Here is a 23,246-nt window from a genome sequence, read left to right as displayed (position 1 = left end):
CTAGGGGCTGAAAGATGACTCAGTGGGTAAAAGCACTCGCTGCTCTAATAGAGGTCCTGAGTTCAGTTCCCAGTACCTGTGTAGGATGGCTCACAGAAAAAGCTGATACCCTTTTCTGGCCTCTGCAGGCACCCATATGTGCATGGCACACACACACACACACACATAATACATAGGTAGATAAATAAATAAATAATGGTCTTAAAAAAGAAAATGTCTTCCCTGAAGGTACCTCTGTTTAACAAAGTGGTCTATAGGTACTGAACATAATAAAGTAATGCCACCAAAGTAAACACCATTGCCCTCACTTGTAACAGAGTGCCACCTCTTTATCTGCTCTCATTATGGGAGATACACAGAAAGTCTGGGGAAGCAGTAAGAATGGGGGGCCAGGCAGCAAGTGAGAGACTCTTCAGTCTCTATGTGAGGTGCCTAATGAGGAGCATGTCTGAACTCCTGAGCACATGAGCAGCTCACATGAAGGAAATGTAGATGTACAGCACAGCCCAAGACACTCTTACAGGAGGGGCTCCCTAGAAATTGGAGCATAGAGTTATCAAGCACCAGCACAGCTCGTGAATTGAAGCCATTGCCTCAAATGGAGCCTTGAGAGGATTCCAGCCCTCTCTGTGCTGGGGTGTGCCTAATGTCAGCAAGCTCAGCCAGATCCTCCTAAATATTTGTGTCTGTTTGTATTCTGCATGCATCGCTAGAAAAGCCTACTTTACTATATTTGATGGAATGAGTCTGTGCTACAGTGTGTGTGTGTGTGTGTGTGTGTGTGTGTGTGAGAGAGAGAGAGAGAGAGAGAGAGAGAGAGAGAGAGAGAGAGAGAGAGAGAGAGAGAGAGTGTGTGAGAGAGAGAGAGAGAGAGAGAGAGAGAGAGAGAGAGAGAGAGAGAGAGAGTTCTGTTCATCTGAATTATACCCAGGGAAGTTCTCTGGTTTGCAAGGTTTGTTTATTTCTTCGGCGAATACTTATCAAGTACAAGTTAAGGATTCTAGGAAACAGGAATCAAACTATGGACAGGCCAGGTGCATGGAATGTTCTAAGAGGGCCTATGAGCTAGGACAGAAGGTTCAGGATGAAAAACATACACAAACAAGATCATTTCTGAAGGTGAGAAACAAAAAGGAATTGAAACAAGTGCTCATGGTACAGAATGGTTGGAGCAGAGGTGTGTGTAGAGATCTGGGAAATCCTGGGAATAGGAGCTGTAAGTGAAAGGCCAGCTATGAGAAAGGAGCAGAGACAGAGTGCCAAGCAGAGGGACAGCCGCTCCGAAGGCTCCAAGAGAAATACCGCTAGATTGGAGATGCTTGAACTTCTCCATGGACACTTTGGCTGTCTGTTGGAGCCTTGTATTTTTAACTGCATAAGACTGATTCCATAAGAATGTGAAGGAAATGAATTACATTAGAATGTAGTTATCAAAATATTTAAAAGTCAGTGATGCAGTGAAAGGCAAATTCCTCTTCATTAATACATTTTGTGGCAGACCAAGTAATTATCTTTGAAATAGCAATATTTCAAACAACCTGCAACAGTTGTGATGTGATATGAAATATCTATGGTTTGGGGGGTCACAAGCACTGATAACGACACTGAATTATCTGCATAACTCAACTGCAGTTAGAGTTTGTAAAACTAAAGATGAGATTTTCTGCTCTCCCAAACCATAGAACCTGTGAACCTATTACCATCAACCCCTTGGGTCTGTGTATATAAACATCAAAATCATGCAAGAATCTTTAGAGAATGTGGCATTTTAAGTATGAAAAGTAGTACGGTCTTGCTACTAATGGAAACTGGCTTCTAGGATAACAGGAATGGAAGCATATGAAAGAAGATTGCCGTATGGCTCAAAAGAGAAAATAAAAAGGTACAACAGGTCTTTCTTTGGAGTGCCAGCTCCCGAATAATGACACAGGGACTTCTTATTAAGTATGAAAGCTTGGCCTTAGCTTAGGCTTGTTAACAACTGGCTCTTAAAACTCAAATTACCCTGGCGGTGGTGACACACATGTTTAATCCCAGCACTCGGGAGGCAGAGCCAGGCAGATCTCTGTGAGTTTGAGGCCAGCCTCGTCTACAGAGTGAGATCCAGGACAGGTACCAAAACTTACACAGAGAAACCCTGTCTCAGAAAAAAAAAAAAAAGAGCTCAAATTAACTGGTTTATTTTAATCTACATTCTGCCAGGTGGCTCGTTACCTCTCCTCAGTACAGTCCATCCAACTTCCTCTGTGTCTTACTGGTGAATCTCCACCTCTCAGATTCTTCCCTCCAGTTCCTCTCTCTCCCCGGAAGTCCCACCTAGCCTCTCTTGCCTAGCTATTGGCCATACAGCTCTTTATTAAACCAATCAGAAGGTGCCTTAGGCAGGTGAGGAAGGACAGACACCTCTTCACACAGTGTGATCAAATATCCTGAAAAGGGAACCTGGAGAAAAGTAATAAATGGCATTAGAAGTCAGGTGCAGTGGCCCCTGTCACCAATCTCAGCACTCAAGAGGCTGAGGCCAACCAACCCCAAGTTTGAGGCCAGCCTGCGTGAGCAGTGAGACCTACTGGGATGGGGAAGGAAATAATGGCACTAGAGAGACATGAGCACATCCAGGAGACGGGACTTGCTGATAGACTGGATATGGGGCTGGGAGGAGAGGAAGAAATGGAAAGCAGGACTAGGGATATTTACGCTGGTGCTGCTGCATGCTGGTGTGGCCCAGTCTGAGAGAGGCACAGGTTCGCTGGAGTGGTGGATGCTGAGTTCATTATTCCATCATCTGCCTTGTGAGATCTGAGCTGCTTATTCCATGCATGGAGAGGTATAAAGTAAGCTGCCCCGCACAAAGCTCCTAGAGGGGAGGCCTGAAGGATGATGTGCATACTGCTTGGCCGGGTCTGATGTTTTCAAGTGGGAATCTGCGGGTTCTGTGTTATCTCTGTGACAAGCAGGGAGGGCCCTTCATCTCTCCATGAAGGAGCTGCGCCTTCTACTCCCTACTAAGGAAGACTCCCACTTTTACTCCCTAAGAAGTGAAAGAACTTGATGAAGGTCACAGTGTCAGGGAAACCCATATGGAAACAAATGGACTGCATCCCACCCCCTCTGCCAAGCCTGAGTTTTATCCCATCTAGTGCCTCCTCAGTGCTATCTATTCACACAGGAAAGAATGAAAAACGAGGATTAAGATTTCAGGTAGAGCAGAAGCAAGGTGGGGGGCAGGGCTAAGAGAGAGGAGGCTGGAGGCTTCAAGTACTGGCCCCTCGCCATCTGACCCTGAACAGGCAACTTGACCTCCTGAGCCTTAATAGTCTATCCAGAATAGGAACAACAACACTAGCCAGCATTGTTACATTCAGGAAAACTGTGGGCACAGGAGAAACACTCAGTGAATATTTCTGGTTAAACTAGAGTTGTTTAATTTTCAAATGGATATTTGGTATTGTGGACTTCTCAATTATTTCAGCGTAGTTTCTGTGTGTGGGGTGTGTGTGTGTGTGTGTGTGTGTGTGTGTGTGTGTGTGCGTGTGCGTGAGAGAGTGAGAGAGAGAGAGAGAGAGAGAGAGAGAGAGAGAGAAAATTGTAACCAAATGAGTACAAAGGACCTTGAATGACTTTGCTGGGTTTCTCATGCTATTTCATGACCTGTAGAAAAAAGATGGCATTCCATGGTCATTTCCATCTTTATAACAAAGCTTGAATAGAAGCTGAAGGTTTTTCATCTTACAACAAAGTAGCTATTTGTCTCAGAAATCAAGTAAGATTTTCTATATATGGTTGTCTTTAGTCTAGAAGGCTAAAAGCAATGAACTTGATGACCTGGTATTTGCCCACAACAAAATACAGTCAATTTAATTAGTCTAATGACGCAGGACCATCCCTGGTCAGGGCTGCTGACAGCTTATTTACTGGTTCATGTTCATCAAGTGTCTGACATGTTCCAGCCCTGCTTTCAGGTCAAGCCATGTGTGAATGGAATAAAGTCCCTGGGGCCAGAGAGGTGGCTCAGTGGCTTAGAACATCTGCTGCTCTTGCAGAAGACCCAGGGTTCAGTTCCCAGCACCCACATGGTGGTTCACAACCATCCATAACTCTAGTTCCAGGGGATCCACCCTCTGGCTCGTTGGGCACCAGCCACACACATGATATGTGGACATACATGCAGGCAAAGACACACACATAAACTAAAAATGAGCTGTTTGTTTTGCTTTGCTGTTTTTTGTTGTTTTTCAAGATAGCCTTTCTCTGTGTAGCCCTGGCTGTCCTAGAACTCACTCTCTAGCCCAGGCTGGCCTCGAATTCAGAGATCCACCTGCCTCTGCCTCCTGAGTGCTGTGATTAAAGGCGTGAGCCTCCACGCCCAGCCCCAAAATGAGTATTTTTAAAAACAAAACAACAAGGACACAAACCCGGTGGTATTTTGGAGATTCTTTGTCTCCTATTACTTGGGGTCTCATATTGTTGGTCTCATATTACTTACAGGTCTTTTGCTAATATATTATGGTTTCTGATGTTGTGTTTTTAGGGGATTTCCATGGGTGTCTCTGCATCTATGTGTTTCTTGTGCTCTTTCTTTGGCTCTTTTTTTTTCTGTTTTGTACTATTCTGGTTTGTTTGCTTTTATTTTGTCTTATTTATTTTTGTTTTAGATGTCTATTTATTTTCTAATGAGAAAAAGAAAGGGTGTGGATTTGGGTGGGTGGGAGGTGGAGAATTTCTGGGAGGAGTTGGAGGAGGTGAAACTTTAATCAGAATGTATTGTATGGAAAAAAAATCTATTTTCAGCCGGGCGGTGGTGGCTCATGCCTTTAATCCCAGTACTCGGGAGGCAGAGCCAGGTGGATCTCTGTGAGTTGGAGGCCAGCCTGGTCTACAGAGCGAGTTCCAGGACAGGCTCCAAAGCTACACAGAGTAACCCTGTCTCGGAAAAAAAAAAAAAATCTATTTTCAATTAAAAAAAAAAAAACTAGGGTATTGCTAGAATAATTCTAGAAATACATATAGAGATGGAGAATTAGCCTCCTCCAGAGAGAAGCCCCCAGTTGGTTATTCAATACAAAGTGGGCAGCCCTGAAATCATATACACACAAGCTGCACTAAATGTACTCAGCGTTTGTGTGTGTGTAAAACAATGTGTTATGTGACAATATGAATGTCTTCACGGTTTTGTTGCAATGAGTAGCAACAAATGGAGAAGAAACAAAGGAGTGAGGGCCCCTCGGACAGTCATTCTGCACCCTGTAGAAAATATGTTAGGTGTTCACAGATGTGTGTGCTGTTTACGTTTATACGCACGTGCATGTGTGTGCGTGCACACGTGCGCATGTGAACACTGTGGGGAGCGGGAAGGACACCAGGTGCCTTCCTCTATAGCTGTCTGCCTTGTTGGCTCAGACAGGGTTTCTTCACTGAACCTGGAGCTCACTGATTGGCTAGACAAGCAGGTCAGTAAGCCCCTGGGATGCTCCTGTCTGTCTCTTGCCCCTTCCCTTCACCACCAAGCTTTTGCATGGATACTGGAGATCCAAAATCAGGTCTCATGCTTGCACAAGCAGGCCCTCAGACTACTGAGCCATCCCCCCAGCCCTATAAGAAGCATTTTCCATGAGAAGAGGTCTTTGAGCTAAGACTTAAGTGATAAGGAGTCAACCATTCAAGATCATGAGTGAACTCTGTTCTCTGTGTGGGAGCAGCCACAGGTAAAGGTGTAAAATGGGGGGGGGGGGGGTTAGTAGGAGGGTAATTAGAAAAGTGGGATAGGATGCGGTCTGGCCCTGTATTTCCCAGCAGGTTGGCTTTTATCCTAACTGCTGGGGAGTTGTGAATAAACTCTGGATCTGTATTTCCAGATGACAATGACTGTTGTTTTTGACTGGCCAGGGAGGGAACCAGGAGGTACTGTCTCCAGGCAGGGCATGATAGGGACCCAGACTGACCTAATAGCTGAGGGGGTGTGGAATGAAATGCATAAACCATAGCTGTCCATTTAAGGTTGTGTGAGCAGGACTTCCGGAAGAGCTACAAGAATGGGGTAAGAAACAGAAAGGAAGCAGGACTCCTAAGTGAGGGGGGCAACAGTGTTGTCATTTACTGATAAAGAGAAGATTTGGAAATAAAGGCTCGAGCTGGTTCTGTCAGACAGATGACATTTGGGTTGTCTGTTAGTCATCGTAGCGGCAACGTTGAGTGGGCTGTTGGATGTGTATGGCTAGAGCTCTGGAAGGAGGCCAAGGCTTGAGCAATCCTCTGATAAGTTCTGATGTGCGGTGTACTGCTTCCAGCCTGGCTGCATTGGCGACGGCAGCGAGCATCTCCTTAGCTCCTGGAGTCAGGCTTCCTGCTGCCCAGCTCCAGCTGACCAGGAAACACACTGACAGCCTGTGGGCCGCAGAGACCCAAACACTGGTAGGAGTGTTTGGTCATGTTCTTTTCTGTGTTGCAGGCAAATGACAAAGCATGGTTTTCAGGTTTTATCTTCGGTTTTTAAACTTAAATGGATCTGACACCTCTTTTTCATCACACTGCCTCCACCCCACCCCATGTTCCAGCTCGATGGACAAATTGACAGTTCAGCCCAGAATGTGTGTACACCTGAAGTAAGAACTATCCCAATAAGAACACTGGCTGCAATCCCATAGGACCCGGGTTCAATTCCCAGCACCCATATGGCCAGCTCACAACTGTGACTCCAGTTCCAGGGAATCTGACACCCTCAGACAGACATATATGCAGGCAAAACACCAATGTACATGAAATGTAAATAAAATTTTAAAAAAAGAAAGAACTATCCCCAAGTTAACGGGACACATTCAGACAAGATCCCCAAGTGAGTGCACACTGCAACTTGGCCTTTTCTGCTTCAATTCCAGCCCCAGGAACTTGTGGGATCCTTCTCCCGCTTTCTTCCATTTTCATGATGGCTTCTAATTAAGGGGATTTGTGGGATGATCATAATTGATGGGAACTATTAACCACCAAGATGTGATCCAGTTCTAGTGCGCTCACCTACAAGGTGTCCTTCCTAGCTTGGGGACGTGAGCTGATTAACTTGGAGTCCTCAAGGCTGGGTCTGCTGTCTCCTCACACCCACCCTCCAGTTAGGGACTTAACACAGTGACACTATAATGAGGTTGAACCCACAGCTGACCCACCTTGAAGGTTCATCCCGGCCAGTGAGTGAGACCATGTCACTGGTAGCACAATACCCCCTAGACTGTTTCCAGTCCTACTCTGCTAATTACAGTTGGGTTTCTCCTTGGTTTGTTGGTTGGTTGAATTTATTTCCAAGAATAGATTGACATCATGATTCGGGAACCAGTTGGTGATTAAAACGGGATTTCCATAGGAAAGCAGGCAGCTCAGCTCTCTGCTGGGCATTTCAACAGCAAAGCTTTTGTCTGCTTCATGGGTTGGTTGGTTTGTTCATTTGTTTGTTTGTTTGTTTGGGCTTTTTGAGACAAGATCTTACTTAGTAGCCCAAGCTGACTGTTGCCTCCCAAATGCTGGATTATAGACATGAGTCATCGTACCTGGATGCCTCATTTTTTGATGGTACCAGAGAAAACAAGGCAGGAAGAATGCCCTTGGCAGCCACTGGGATAGGCCTGCCAGGTGAAAGATGCCAAGTGATTAGCATCCCCCAGCACTGACCTTAGACTGCAACTAACCACCAAGAATAAGCTGAGGAGGAAAACTGAACTGTTGAGCACTGGCGTTTTAGCTGCAGAAGCTATCCATGGTAGCATGGTGCTGTCTTACACTGGGGCAAGCATGGTGAGCAGATACTCCCTGTACTGATGAGAACTATTAAGGTGTGATCCTTCTCTCTCACGTCAGTTTTTGCTAAGGATGAGGATATGGTAGAATGGTTGTGAGCACACTCATTAGAGTTAGACTACCCGAGACAGAAGCCAAGCCTCTTGTATACCTTATCTTCTTCAAAAACTGTTGAATGAAGTATTACTTGTCACATAGAAGATAATGCTGGGCTATAAGATATAGTAAGGGTGCAGGAAACGAGCAGCTATCAGGTTCGGGATTAAGTACCCTGTAGGCGGCCAGCACTGTCCTAGGCACTACTAGTGGAGATGAGGCCCAGCAGGAAAAACAAGGCTGCTTAGGCCTTCCCTGCATTTGCTGCAGGTTTAGGGATAAGGCATCCTGCAGAATTTGTGCCTTGCTCAGTGTACAGTAAGTGTGACTGACAGAGAAGCAGAAGCCACACCAGAACCAGAAAAGCAAAGGCACAGTAATTGAGATCAACCCTTTGCCTGTTATGAATTAAGCCGATGTGCATGATAATGTCATGAGATTAAATGCCCAGAAATTGGACCCCATTCTGGTTAGATAAAAGAATTAACATAGATCAAAGCAGCAGCCCAGGAAATTTTGTAAAATTACCATGATAACATCTTGGGCAGCCAACCATTCAGCAACTTGATTTACATCTCCCCACCCCCTGCTGTGCACACACCATAAAATTAGCATGACTTACCATGTCTCACCTAAATTGAAAAAAAAAAAACCTAGCATACACATATACTCACACACAGTTACGATTTGGTGTAAAATGAAAATGTTACTATGGAAATCAAGGGACAAAAAGTGGAGGCTAGTTTGAATCCCACCTCGAACACTCCCTCGCCAGCTCTCCTTAGCTAGGTTATGAAGCCCCTTCTGCCCTATCTGTATCTGTGAAGTGAGGAATCCTGCAGGCTCTAATTCCCAGCTGTGTTGTAAGGACTCCTCTATACACCGGTGTGAGACGATGCGCCATAAACACCAAGTTCCTAGCACTGAGCCTAACCCAGCCATAGCTCCGTCAGCGTTTAGTGCTTTGGTGCTGTGCACTAGCTGTACACCTGCCTGCCCCACTGTCCTCAGTCTCTCTCTCTCTCTCTCCCTCTCCCCCTCTCTCTGTTTCTCTCTGTGTCTCTGTCTCTGTCTCTCCCTCTCCTCTCCTTTCCCTTCCCTTCCCCCATCTCTCCAAATATGTCAGGGTTTGTGTGTATATATGTTCTGAACAAAGGGTATATAGATACAGCTATATGGTCCATGTTCATTTCAGAAAAACAAATGTATTTCATAAAATCTTAAAACCACTCATAATCTCATCACTCCATGCCAGGTATAACTGCTATTTCGTCGAGTGACCCTCTAGTCTTAGCCATGCAATATGCTATGTCTAAGTAAATGTAAGTTTCTGTGTCCACGTAGATGTATCCACATTCACAGGATCAGAGTAGATGTTCTGTCCAGAAGTTTTTCTATTCAGCAGTATACCATGTTTATAAACAAAAGATGTGCATTACCACTTGATATTACGATTTTAAGTAAACGATATGTTATTTAGATAGTTTCATATTGTTAGAAATTTAAACTAATCAAATGTTTTGACACAAACTCTACTTGAATGAATACCTCTGTATTGGTGTATATAGGTCTTTGTCCATGTTTTTTCTCAACAGCAAATTCCTGCCACTCTTCTTGCTGGGAGAGGCGAGTGATTCATGGGTTCAAAGAAAACACATGCTTTACATCAAACAGTACTAAGAACACCTCATCAACATACAATCAACAAAGTAAGCAAGTCCTCCCAAAAACAGCACTCCTTTTATGGAGGAAGGGGAGTAGTAAGGATTGAACTCGGGGCCTTGTGCATCCTTCCCATCCACTCTGCCCCTGAGCTGCACCCTCAGCCCCTGTGTGTTTGTTTTACCAGATAAACGTGGGGCTAGGGAAATGGTTCTGTGGTTAAAGCACTTGCCATGTGCACAGCTAAGGACCAAGAGTTTGGATCCCTCATAAAGCCAGACACAGTAGCCCTTCCTCCTCCCATCCCCCACCCCCGTCATACTACAGGAAGATGGGAATCAAGAGACAGGAAAGTCCTGGAAATCCAGTAGCTCATGTACTAACTAGCCTGGTGTACCCACCGGTGTAAACTAAGAGACCCTGTTTCAAACAAGCTGGAAAGAAAGGACCAACACCCACATCTGTCCTCTGACCTCTACACATGCACCATGGTATGCACACACATGCACTCACACACACAAAGATAGATTAGATAAATAATAAAAATCTAACATGTTTATCACATACATACTGATTCATAATTGTATCCTCCCATATCCAGACCATCCATTGCACAGGGCACTGTCAGAAGCCATATAGATTAGTAAAGTAATAAATTAATGTTAATAAAATATGGCCAGCCAGGTGTAGTGGCTCACATCTTTATTCCTGGTGTTTGGGGAGCAGAAGCTAATGGATCTCTGTGAATTGGAGGTCAACCTGGTCTACACAGTAAGTTCTAGACCAACCAGAGACACATAGACCCTGTCTCTAAATAAATAAAACGTGTCCAGAATCCCCCAGTAAAAGAAATGGAAGTTGTGGCCGAGGAAGTGAGTCTCCACACATAAGTAGCATGTTTACTGAGGACTGTGTTCCTGTAAACATGAGTGCAGAGATGAGCGCACCAACTTCCTGTCTGCTTCCAGGGAAAACCCTGCTCTAAAGGGACTGCTTTGCTAAACCTTGAGCACCATTGTTTCAGGAGCCTGAGAAATGTCTTGCAATTTAGATTTCCAAATATTTCACTACTAACATATCTGGCTGACGGTGGAGAGAGCCTGATGGGTGGTCTCCTCACTGCAGCCCCTGTGTCGTACGGCACAGTCACTGAACCTCGCTGCGTCTGTAAAACTGGGGTAATAATGACCTATCTCTATTCTCTATATCTTAGGGGTAGTGCCAGTACTTTGGCAGGAAAATGTTAATTAATGAGAGTTCTTTGAAGCTTCTGAAATGTGTGAGGTGGCATGACAGCTGAGGGCAGGGTTAATGTATTTGCACTTGATCGTTTGGGTATCTGTGTTAAATATTCATGATGTGGGATTCACATTCACAAACAAGTGGACCCCCGTCTATCTATGTCCTGATATTAATTCATGCCCACTTTTGAGCTGAGGTTGGCTTCTGTCAGCATCTCAGCCAGTTTTCCAGGGCTGAGCACTGGAAGCTGGAGTGCTGGGGTCCAGGCGAACACAAGGAAGGACCCGTCCCACGGGCATGTTCTGGGTCTTGTCCTGCCCCTTCTGTTTACTCTCGAGGCTTCTTCCAGTCAAGCCCCAGCTTGCCTTCCCTCTGGGCAGCAACTGTGTTTTGTTTCTGTCTTCCTGTGACCCTCCCTTCCTTCCTTCTCCACATTCCCACTCTCCCTTGTCAGCCCACCACATTTTTGTAGGAATTGCTGTCCTGGTCACCCGGGGTCTCTTCTCAGCACCGTGCAGGGCTCCTGTTTGGTACCATCATATGGCAGCACTGGGCATGTGCTGACAGACAGACCTTGTTTGTCGATGGGGACATGACGGAAGACAGAGTCCACAATGTCACATCCACCCTACCCCATCCCCTGTCCTGTAGAACCTCATTTCTCAGGCCTCACTGACCTCATCGGCCTCATTGGCCTCTTCTCTACATGCGACAAGCGAGCTAGAGATGTCCATGTGCTTAGGTTGTACATTCATGCTAATCTTAGAAGAGTCACTGGGCTTCATTTCTGGAAAATGCTGACACCAACATGTAACTGCAGAATTGCATTGTAATCCACCCTAGACTGTGCTGGGGGAAGCACTTCCCGGTCTTCAGCAGTCTCCAAGCGGGACAACAGCCGCCCATATTTTCTACATAGTCCTTCAACAAGACATTTGCATCCCTGGTCTTTCCACTCCAGCAGCACTGTCAAGGAGTCAGAGGTGATCCTAAGTGAAGACACTCAGAGTCTGAAAAGTCAACCAAGGGACATTACTGAGTTAGGTCAGTCTCGATCTGTGCTGAGTCCCCAAGACTGTCCTCGGACTCGGTGATTCGGAGGCTTGCAGGAGTTAGAAAAGCTGTCACACTCAAGGTTATGGTCCATCACATCAAAGGGATCCAGATTAAAAGGAACAGGATAAGGTACCTAGGACACAGTCCCAGCTTCCAGATGTCGTTTTCCAGTGATGTCTCATGGATGTACTTTAAAAAAAAATTTTTCTTATTGACAGAATCTCATTATGTAGCCAAAGATAGCCTTGAACCCCTGATCCTTCTGCCTCTCCTCTTCCTCCCAAGTGTTAGGATTAAGGATATAAGCCATTATACCCCACTAGATATGCTTTAATTTTTAGCAGTAATTTGTATTAATATCTATAAAATGGTGTCTTCAGGGGAGCTCACCTGAGCCTTAGAATCGCTGGGTCAGCCACACAGGTGTAACTGACCTCAGCACTTGGATCGCAGACCCTCAGAACAAAACTAGGCATTAAATATGTACCACACCATGGGCATAAACTATCTGATCATGTGCCCTGAGACCTCGGGCATGCAAGTCAGCCAGGCTATTAGAAGGACTCAGGCTCTTTTCTTACGAGCCAGTCCAAAGCCAGTCCTGCAAACAGATTTTCTTAGGGAGTTACAGGATTTTGGCACCCCAGGCCTGCTGAACACACCTCCTCTGCACACATTCTCAGAGTCAAGATACGAGAAAGCCAAGGCTGCATGAGCATAGTCTCAGACCTCGGTGTCACCTCCTGTATTAGTCAGCTCCCCATCACTGCAAGGAAGTACCTGCAGCAGTTAATAATAAAGAGGGATGTTTTATTCAAGCTCATCGTTCTGAAGGGGCAAGGCCAAGGTTGGCAGCCATATTGCTCTGGGCCTCTGATGAGGCGGCCACATCGGGGTCAGAGCCTGGGTCAAGAGCAAGTTGTCTCCTCTTGAGGAAGCAAAGGAATTCAACCCACATCCCATGATCTCCTTTGAGGCCATGATTCTGCTAACCCCTGTAGCTGCCTCCCTTTGAGGCACCACCTCCCAGACTTCCACAGTACCTACTGTCACCACCCTGGGACGAAGGCTTCACGTATGAAAACCAGGGGGACCACTCATGACAGAGTAGAGCAGAGTAACATTTCCGCGACCCTCAGGATCATTACGATTCATAACAGTAGTCATTGAACTCTTCTCACAAAAAGCAGGTCATCCTCAGCAAGGACATTACAAACTATTGTAGTCATTATTATTCAAGGGAGAGAGGTGTGAGAAAAAGCCCTCAATGCTTCCTTATCATCTTAGGTGGGTCAAAAGCACCTTTGTCCAGACCCTGCAGCAGAGACAGCTGGAGAGCATTGCGTCCCCGCCCCTCGCTGCCCTCCAACCTTCTTCTTACTTTTTTCTCTGTCTCATTTTCTGGCAGTGGCTCAGGAACCCTGGCCCCCAGCATGAGAAGCGGACTCTGTTTGGAGACATGGTGTGTTTCTTATTTATCACCCCCCTGGCCACCATCTCAGGCTGGCTGTGCCTACGGGGCGCTGTGGACCACCTGCACTTTAGTAGTCGGCTGGAGGCCGTTGGACTGATTGCACTCACTGTGGCACTCTTCACTATTTACCTCTTCTGGACACTCGTGAGTATGGCCTGTGGCTGGGTTTGGGTGGCTAGAGCGGGCAGCACCGTGGCCTCGCGTCTGCAGCGCCTCTCACCCTCCCAGTTGAGAACAGACCTTCAGACGCTGGCATGGCACCCGTGTGTGGTTTGCAGGCATGGGGGGGGGGGGGTGCTGAGAATAAGAATGAGGATGTGTGTACAAACACATTGCCAGGAAGAGCACATCAAATAAAGAACACCCAGGTTCTCAGCCCTCACCGGTCAGACCCACGCCCTGTAGTCCTCTCCCATGGACTAGGATTCCAGCTGGTACAAGGCAGGGCGCTTGCTCTCTCCGGCTGCTTCTTGCTTGTGCTGGGCCCGTGGTAGGTGATGAATGATGGCTGTACGGCAGCCTCCTGCGCAGATCATGAATCCTGCCTGCTGGCCACTTCCTTCCTGCATCCTGACCCAGTCTGGAGTCTTTGCTGGATGTGGCGCTGCACACTCTCTCTGATGATTATTCCGTGTGTTGGGATATTGACTCTGCCGCCCATAAAAGCTCTAATTTATCTAGTTGAGAAGACTTTCGCTGCCACTGAAGAAAAGCCATTTCCCCATCAGCGTTCCTGCTGTGTATGAGGAAGGATTTTTAAGCATTTTCTTTTTTATTCATTTAACTTCGTGCAATAAGTTGATTGCTGGGGTACCAGCTGGAAGCACCCACTAAGTGCACCGTTTGCTCCCTCTTTGTGCTGTCCAGTGGGAACTGAAGGGCTGAAGGGGAAGCTGCCACCCTGAGAATGCATCCAGGGGCCAGCCAGCCTCCCGATTCCTGGTGTGAGTCTCCTGTGTGGGCTCAGCTGTAATCTGAGCACGTCCCATTGTTATTCAGTAGTATTTCCTGTCCAAAGTCCACCCTTCCCACATCCCATAGCACAGTGTCCACACCTCACAGCGTTCCTGGCTCCCCTCTCCCTCCCTCCTTCCCTCCCTCTTCCTCCCACTGCCAATCAGACCCTCTGTTCATGTCCCTATTACTCATCAGGAGCTCTTCCGGCTCTGGCCCTCCCCTCCCACGGTGAAGTTCAGACAGTCAGGGGACACATTTCAGTCTCTGGAAGAGGGACATGACTTAAACAGTAGTCAGCTGGGTGCATTCTGATGCCAAGAGCTCAGGGAGACTTCTGCTTGGTTCAGAAATGCAATTCCCAGATAATGAAGCCCCACACAAAACCAGTCTGCCCTCCTGTAATGGTCCACGCTTTTATCAAGTGTGTCCTGCTTTGCTATAACTCAAACAAGGAAACCGATCCCAAGTTTTCATTGTGGTGAGAGAATGGTTAGAAATGAAGCAGGGCTGGAAGATGCTCAGTGGGTAAGAGTACGTAAGTCCAGTGGGCCTGAATTCAGAGTCTCAACACCCCATACAAGATGCTAGGCATGGTTCTGCATGCCCGTCACCTCAGGGTTATGGGGAGGAAGGCAGAGACACACAAAGCACAGAAACTTGCTGGCTGAGCAGCCTAGCCGAACAGACGAGCTTCCGGTTCATCAGGAGCCCCTAGGTCATATGCTTGGGGTAGATTAAGACACCCGACGCCTTGCTCTGACCTCACGCACATACACCACACCACACACACACACACACACACACACACACACACACACACACACACACACACATACACACACACAGGTTCAGCAGTCTAATTGGTTCCCACTCTGTCAACTGCACACCTTGTAAAGTCACTTTCCTGGGCCTTAGTCATCCCTGTCCTGACCCACTTCCCCTGGTATCGTGAGGCTGAATCAAAGGAGTGCACAGTCAACTACTTTGGAAAGCGATAATTAAGCACAAGGGAGTTTTTTGTTTGGTGGATTTTTTCATGCCATATTTAGGCTTTTCTGGGTCTGTGATTTTTCACAGAACCGGATCTATGGTGAAAAGTGAAGAAAGGGGAAACCCACACGTTGGGCCTCCAGAACCAACTGAGATCTTGAAACATGCTCTGTAATGTGTACCCCTGCCAGAAGGGTGGAGGAATGGTGGGAGAGGGGGAGAGGAAGCTGGTGGATGGCTAGAGGAAGATGGGTGGAAAGTGTCCCCTAAGCTAGGCTTTTCTAGAACGGCACAAAGCCTTACAGAATGCATCTGCAAGGCAGTACTGTGCAGCACCTGCATTTGGACCCCAGGGGTCATGTTTAAACCCAAGAGTCCGCCTCCTAACAGCTAACTAACTTTAAAGAGGGCACTTAACCTTCCCTGCTCCCCCTTCTTACCCGAAGAAAAATGGAGGAAATAATTGCTAACTCCTGGGTTGTGGTCATCATGAAGATTAAGTGCCATAGGACCTGGTGACACCCCCCACAGGGCAGGCCCAGGGTCATCTGCCTGTGTCTTCCCTGCTCCTCCGACTTCCACCTTCTCCCAGCCTGCCAGAAGATGCAGAGAAGCAAGAGGGAAGGAAATGCCTCTCCTCTGCCTTGACTGGTGTGAGACACACACACACACACACACACACACACACACACACACACACACACACACACTGTGGAGTCAGCTCAGCAATAGGTTACTGAATATAAAATAATTCCTTCCCAGATAAATGCCGCACTGAGCAGCCCTGGCAAAAGCCGTAATTCAGGAGTTGACAGCGCTTGGAAAGGGCCCTCCGGCAGCAGCCCATTGTAAACAAGCTGTCAAGCTTAAGGAGAGTATGCTGTGAAAATGTCTCAGATAAACAAACACGGCATCCGTCCAGGCCGGGCTCCTCAGAGGAGCCGTCCCTGGAAGAGCCGCTCCACCAGGTGCTGTAACGAGGTACAACACTCCAAGTGCCTTTGGTAGCTCATGGCCACAAGGGCCCTGTCATATGTGACCTCAGAGGCCTGCCCTAGGAAGTTTGAACCCAGGAGGCCAGGCCCTCAGGAGTCTCCCTGCCCCATGGTCTAGGGGAAGGTACACGAATGTAAGTTTGTGAATAGACAGCTGAGAAGTGGGTCCACTGGAGCATGGAGACACTGGTGAACCGGGCATCAGCCTTAGACAGACTGAAGAGTCCAGCGCCATGGCACCAGCCATCTCTCCCTATGCCACATTACAGATGCTGCAAGACCCAACCCAGTGAATGAGTAAGGACCACGTCCCTGGCTAGACTCCCTGTCCCATGGTTTGATCATTTCAATCCTGGATGTGGAAGGAGCTTCCGGTTCTACATCCTACCAGCCCACGCTCATCGTGGGGCTGCCTCACAACTACATTTTCTTTGGACTTTTTTTCGGGGGTAGGGGGTGCGTTTTGTTGTTGAAGGTTTTTGTTGTTGGATTCTGCTACCTGGGCTGGTCTTGATTCATGGCTGTCCTCATTCCTGAGCCTCTGGAGTTCGGGGATTACAGGCATGAGCCAAAGCACCCAGATTTTATCAGGCTTTTCTCAGCATATTTGGCCTAAGCAGGATTTTTTCTATAGTCAATCCATTTCTTATCAAATCTCCTCTGTGCTACAGTCAGACAAGTGAGCTGGGCCCACAGTAGGAAGGTGACACCCCAGAACCTCGGTCCCATCCATATGCTTTAGTCACCCCAAAACTTCCCAAGAGAAGATTTGGTTAGATTTCCCAAAGGCTGCTGTGCATCACCACAGGCCTTCAACACCTCAGCTGCTTCCCTGAAAGGGAGGTGTGGATGCTGACATCCCCTTTCTTCAAGGTTCACATGATCAGAGCCTTCTGTAAACAGACCCCATCCAGAGGAATTTAATGTCCTGAGGTGAATAAGTGAATAAACTTTGGAAATCAACCCATACGCAGTAGTAGTTAAAATAACAATCCTATACTTTTTCTTCCCACCCTCTCCTGAAAACCCCAGGGATTAAGATCTGAAGGAGGCTCTTTGCTTTCTCACCCCAGCATCTTCTCGGCTTTTCTCACTCCTCTCCATTTCTCTAAATTAAACTTTCCTTCCTCTCCACTCTAATACTGCGCTGTTAGGAGGGGTGTCTCCGACCATCTGGAAAGAGGAGCAAATATTAGCCTGTGGCCACTGCAGACTGTGGGCTCCTCTGCCTTGTGTTCACCTTCCTTTATTTTCCCGGAGAAGTCATCTTCAAGATGTTCTCATTGATTGAATTTGCCTGCAGACTGTGGTAGTTAACAGTAATTAAATAGATTAATATAGTCTCATCTGTTTGTCTACACAAGTGTGTGTGTGTGTGTGTGTGTGTGTGTGTGTGTGTGTGTGTGTGTGTGTGTGTATGTGGTCACAGAACAAGGGAACCTGCTAATCCTTGACTCTGGGTGTCCCTAGAATCAGCACCTCTCAGGCTTGAGTGTGCCTCCAGATCACCCGGGAATCTTGTTAGGACACACTCTGATTCCGTAGGCCTGGGTGGGGGCCAGAATTCTCACGTTCTAACAAGCTCCCAGGAGCTGCTGCCTGCAGCAAGGCCACTACCACACTGAGGTAGCTGGCTTAAAAGAAACAGCTCAATAATCTCTCTTCACTTTTCCAGGACCTTAGGAAGTTGTCACAAAGTTATTATCATCCTTTTCATATTTCTAATCCGTAAAAAAAAAATCCCAGGTCCGGAACACTGATGTACATTCAAGACCGAGCTAAGTGCTTTAGGAGCACCTCAGGTTCACATTTTACAAACAAGAAAACTGGAGCTTGTGGATGACACCTCACAAAGCTGGGCAGCCAACAGGTGGAAGAGGGGCACTCCAGTCCTGTGTGCCTGTCCGCTGCCTGCTTGTCCCACAGCTGCTTCCCACATGGCTACTCCTGTGGCTGAGGTGCAGAGCCTTGAGGACCTGCTGGCTGGAGAGCCAGCTTCAGCAGATCCCGGGGTCTGGACTTCTGGGCTTGCTAACCCGGCTTTAGTACTTGTGTTCCTCGCCCTTCTTGCACTTGGCTCTGAATGGCAGGCTTTCTCACCTGCCTTCCAAGTTCCAGGGAAGCACCACCAGTAACATCGTAGAATAGATACAAGAGAATCAAGCTTTAAAAAAAAAATCTGGATGTCTGTGAGTTCGAGGCCAGCCTGGTCTACAGAGTTAGTTCCAGCGCAGCCAGGGCTGTTACACAAAGAAACCCTGTCTTAAAAAAAAAAAAAAAAAAAAAAAAAGATGGATCCACTTTCCACTCCAGCATGGTCGAGACATTTTGGAAGATGTACATCTGTGAGAATTGAAAGCTTATGTTTTCATACCCAAATCTCCCCTGGCTCTCAGCCTGGGCATCTGCTTCCTCATTTCCTCACCTCAAGCTGTTCAGCCGTGGGCTTGGACTTCGTGGTCCTTCTCTGGAGGCCAACAAGTCTTTTTGATCAAAGTTTGCACTTCCCTTTATTCATAGAGAAACTGAGTTCAAACCATCAGATAGCCCACTCCTGGGGGCCCTCCCTGGGGTCTCAGAACTCCCCCATCCCCAGGCTGTTAAACAGCCCAGATTGGTGATTTGTCACTCTGAGCTCATGGGTGCTTTCCTAATGGCTCAAACTAAGGAATCTGGGTGCCCTCAAACTGAAACCTGGCCCAGTTTGGTCTTTTGCTTTACCTTCATTTGTCTTGTGATGGGGAGGGGATTCAGAAGATGTCTGTTCACTCCTCCCACCATGTAGGTCTCAAGAATCCATCTCAACTCCTTGCCTGCTGGAGCCACCTCCCAGTCCTCACCCCCAATTTTAAAAGTATGTCTTCAGCTGGGCTTGGTGGCAGACACCTTCAGTGCCAGCCTTTGGGAGCTGAGGCAGGCAGATCCCTGTGAATTTGAGGCCAGCCTGGTGTACATAACCAGTTCCTGGCCTGCCAGGGCTACATAGTGAGACCCTGTCTTTTCTTTAAAAAGAAAAAAAAAAGTACATCTTCAAAAATAGTCTGAATTTTCTGGGCAGGGCATCAGTTTCTACCAGCCTTTTCTAAAACAACCAGGCTTGAGCAGCTCATTGTAGAGCATTTAGATAAAAAGCAAGCCTTTAAGGTACAGTTAGGTCCTGTGTTTTGGTCAGAGAGCATGGGATCATCTCACTCATTCACTCAGCACGTTCTAGAAACTTCCAAATTGTCTAACACTGGGCCAACTCGAGCTCTACTCCCAAGACACTGGCAGTCCATGGGGAGAGACAAGGAAATATGGTGGTGACCACAGGACTCCATACCATGGTCAGGCCGGAGCCCAGCTTTGCAGACTCTCACAGCCCAGGACAAAGGGCGTCCTTTATTTCTGAGTATGAATGGGATCCTTTACCCTGTGCAGGGTCTAACCTGCTGAAGAGTACTTGAAGTCAGTCCCAGCACCTCTCCCCTCTAACTGAGCAACATGGGGGACACACAGGTGCATTGCCCGGGGTCCACAGCTGGACAGAGCCTGGAGCTGGCTCTCCTGTCAGACTTCTTCACCACGGAGGCTTTGGGAGCCAGGGCACCACTAGACTGGAAACAAATCCCCACTCAGAAAGAACTTCATGTTCCTGCTCACATCCTGTTTTCTCCCGGTATGTGGAGGAGAAAAGGAAGCAGCCATGCCAGCGCCACCAGGGGACTGGGTGGGCACCCAACATCCCAGCACTCAGCTGCTTGCTGGAGAGGCCTGCCCGGTGGCCCCGCCCCACCCTAGTGCTGTTTGAAATGACATGTTTATTTCTTGAGTTGACTGTCAACCTCTGCCATCTCTGACTCTTTCACACTTTTCCTCTCCCATCCCAGGTGTCCTTTCGGTACCACTGTCGATTGTACAATGAATGGCGTCGGACCAATCAGAGGGTGATTCTCCTCATTCCAAAGTCTGTCAACATCCCTTCTCATCAGCAGTCCTTGCTGGGGCTCCACTCAGTCAAGAGGAACTCAAAGGAGACCATTGTTTGATGTCTGTGTGCTCAGGGGGTAGACCCATTGTTCGGGGTTTGGAAGTTTCTGCACTGGGCCCTGCGCTGAGCCACCACCCCAAAGCCCTTCCCTTAGTCTCGTGGGTCTAAGAACATCTGGAGCCATGCTACCACATCGCCTGAGTAACTAACTCAGCCAGAAGGAAGCAAACGCTGGTTGACTTCAAAATCATGGATGCTGCACTCATATGATACTTGCTAAGCTGCCAAACATGTCTATTTAGCAGATACTGTATGGAATTTTCTGAACACCTCTTTAACATATGAGGAAGGTTGTCCTGCTGAGGATGCAATTCAATTCTTCCTTTTTTATTACTATTTCAAATATATATATATATATAAATATATAATTTAGATGATAATCAAAATTTAAAAGCCAATGTACAAACTGGTGACTTGGTTTGGATGGGTTTTATTTGGGTTGGTTTATTCATTTCCCGGTTTCTACTGTGGATTCTTGGGTGGCTAACTTGATAGCCTGAGTGGTCTTTTTCACCCCTTTCATGTCCCTCACTCGAGGCGACAGCATAATTACTGCAGAACAAGTCACATTGGAAGGGTGTTTTGTACTAAACCTCATTTAGTTATTCCGTTTTTAAAAGGGAAACAAAGGCGTGGCAGCTCGCCGCACAGTGAGCTGTTTATTTAAATACTATTAAGGAGGACCATGAAGGCGAGACGCTCGCTCCGTTCAACTTGTTTGGTACTGACAGCTGATAGAAGCTATTTTCTAATAATAAATATCTGGTGTGTGAAAGACAAGCCTGACTGATGCAGTGCTCTCTTTAATTCTTAAAACCGGCATAGTTTCCCAACTAGGTTTACAAAATGGACAAGCCAAAGCTGAACGCTGTTCCCGCCCCTGCCTGCCTCAGTCAGTTCCTGTCTACATTCAGCTTTTGCAGGGACTGAGGATCCGGAAGCTTCTAGGAACCCTGGACCCGGTTTGCATATCAATTAGCATTCCCATTGCTCTCCTGAATTTCTTGCCTGAGAGGTAGATGTGACAATAAAGTCTGTCCTAGAAGCCTAGCGCTTAGTCGAAGATGCTTTTGTCAGATTTAAAAAAAAAAAAAGTGCCACCCAAGTTCTCTTCCCCCGCCACGGAGCCCATTCTGTCACGGCCAAAATAGACTTTGTCTAAGGGCTCCGTGTCTCCCTTTCATCCGACACAGCATAGATGTGTGACCCCTAGCCTGCATTGTGTGTCCACCGGAGTCAGGAGCGGAAGTCTTTGAGGCAGGCTCAGGCTGGGGCGGCTCCCACCCGTCCACCCACTCATACGCGCACAGGGTGAGAAGGTTGACCCAGCTTAAAACTGCGGCTCTCTGGAACATGACCCACATTCTGAGCATCGCTCCAGCACCCGCCTTCTGCTTCCCCGAGTGGGAGAGCATGGGTGCAGAGGCACAGGCGGAGGCTGGGGAGTCACGACTCGGTCTGCTGATGGATGAAGCTGCTGCAGCTGTCCCCTTTGTGGGCCAAACTCTCCTCTCCCGGGCTGTTGTGTCTCTGTGCTGCCCAGGGAGGGAAACAGCTGTACTTACTATCTTCCCTACAAAACTCAGATGTGCTTTATGGCTTACGACAATAGGTTTCCTCCCCGCCACGCTTCGCTTGGACCCTTCGATTCCAGGAATATAGGTCTCGGCCCCACTGTTTACGCGGCCCTGCTCACCCCTCTAGGCTGTCATTAGCCGCGCCATCAACGGTTTCTTAATTGACCTTTTTAAAATGCTGGACACCGCTGGCTGCACACAGCTGCCACACATTTAAATGTCCTCAGCAGAGGCCAGCTTGGTAGCTTGTGAATCGCTGCCCGGCAGTATACGTGATAAATGACGTCCATCCAGCCCTGGGCCCTGAGCTGTCAGGGGAACCGGTGATACCACTCAAGTGAAAGGTCCACCCCCTCTCCTCCTGCCACCTCCATGAATTACGGAGGGGCGGCTTCTAGGGGTCTGCTGAGATTGGTTGCTGAGAATTCCTGCTGCCTGGGGTCATGAGATTAAAAACAGTATTAAAAGTAGGGCGGTTCCGAGAGCCTCCCTGCCTTTGGTGGGGGGCAGCACATTGGTACTATGCCTGTACCAGGCCTCTTTCCTACAGATTTGAAGCCAGCCCTAGGAAGGAAAACAGAGGCCTGAATGTGGGGTGGCTGAATGTGGGGTGGTGAGAAGGGTACCTCTGGTAGCCAAGAAGAGAATTGGTGCCTGGTCCTCGTAGTGCAGTGCTTCTCAACCTTCCTACTGCTGCGACCTTTTATTACAGTTCCTCACGTTGGGGTGACCCCCAACCATAAAATTATTTTCATTGCTACTTCATAACTGTAATTTTGCTACAGTTATGCATTGTGGTGTAAATATCTGTGTTTTCCGATGGTCTTAGGAGACCCCTGTGAAAGGGTCGTTCACCACACCCCCAGGGGTCATGACCCACAGGTAGAGAACAGCTGTCCTGGTGAGAGGCCCCTAGCCTCCATCAGCATCAGCACCCATCTTGGATTCTTAAACCTCTGGAGAACATTCCATCCCCTCTTAGTCACTTAAGCCCAGGCTGTGCAAGGTAGGGACCTCTGGAAGGCAATGGCCGCCGGTTGACTGGTGAGAAGTCACCACAGGAGGATTCGCAGCCTTGCTAACCCTTCCTTTGCTTCCTTCTGAACCATGAAGAATGAAGCAGAGAAAGGGACAAGGGACGGGGACAGTAAAGGCGGCTCACTGACGTATACCACCCTTGCATCATCTCCACACTCCTTGCCGTGATCCGAAGACAGACAGACGAAGGGGACCTGCCTCTTCCCTGGCGCTGGAAAGGTGTTTCGAATTGTTAAAGTCTGTTAAAAATCACTATTAGTGTCCATGGTAAGTTCTTTAAACTCTTGCTGTCAACACTCCTTCTGATGTTGGTTTCCTGCGTAAGAAAACACAGTGTGGGAGGGGGC

General features: G+C 47.7%; 1 protein-coding gene across 1 annotated transcript in view; it reads left to right on the top strand.

The window, feature by feature from the left end:
* Nucleotides 1–21,064, top strand: part of Marchf3 (membrane associated ring-CH-type finger 3) — a 151,336-nt gene extending 130,272 nt beyond the window's left edge. The window contains exons 4-5 of the mRNA XM_052742212.1: nucleotides 13,247–13,456; nucleotides 20,124–21,064. Coding sequence (XP_052598172.1) covers nucleotides 13,247–13,456; nucleotides 20,124–20,282 — 369 coding nt within the window. The 3' untranslated portion in view covers nucleotides 20,283–21,064. The remainder of the gene's footprint in view (nucleotides 1–13,246; nucleotides 13,457–20,123) is intronic.
* Nucleotides 21,065–23,246: the final 2,182 nt, after the last annotated feature.

This window comes from Peromyscus californicus, unplaced genomic scaffold, assembly GCF_007827085.1.
Source record: "Peromyscus californicus insignis strain IS unplaced genomic scaffold, ASM782708v3 Scaffold_17__1_contigs__length_78620276, whole genome shotgun sequence".
Lineage (NCBI taxonomy): Eukaryota > Metazoa > Chordata > Mammalia > Rodentia > Cricetidae > Peromyscus > Peromyscus californicus.
This window is presented reverse-complemented; position numbering and strand designations above follow the sequence as displayed.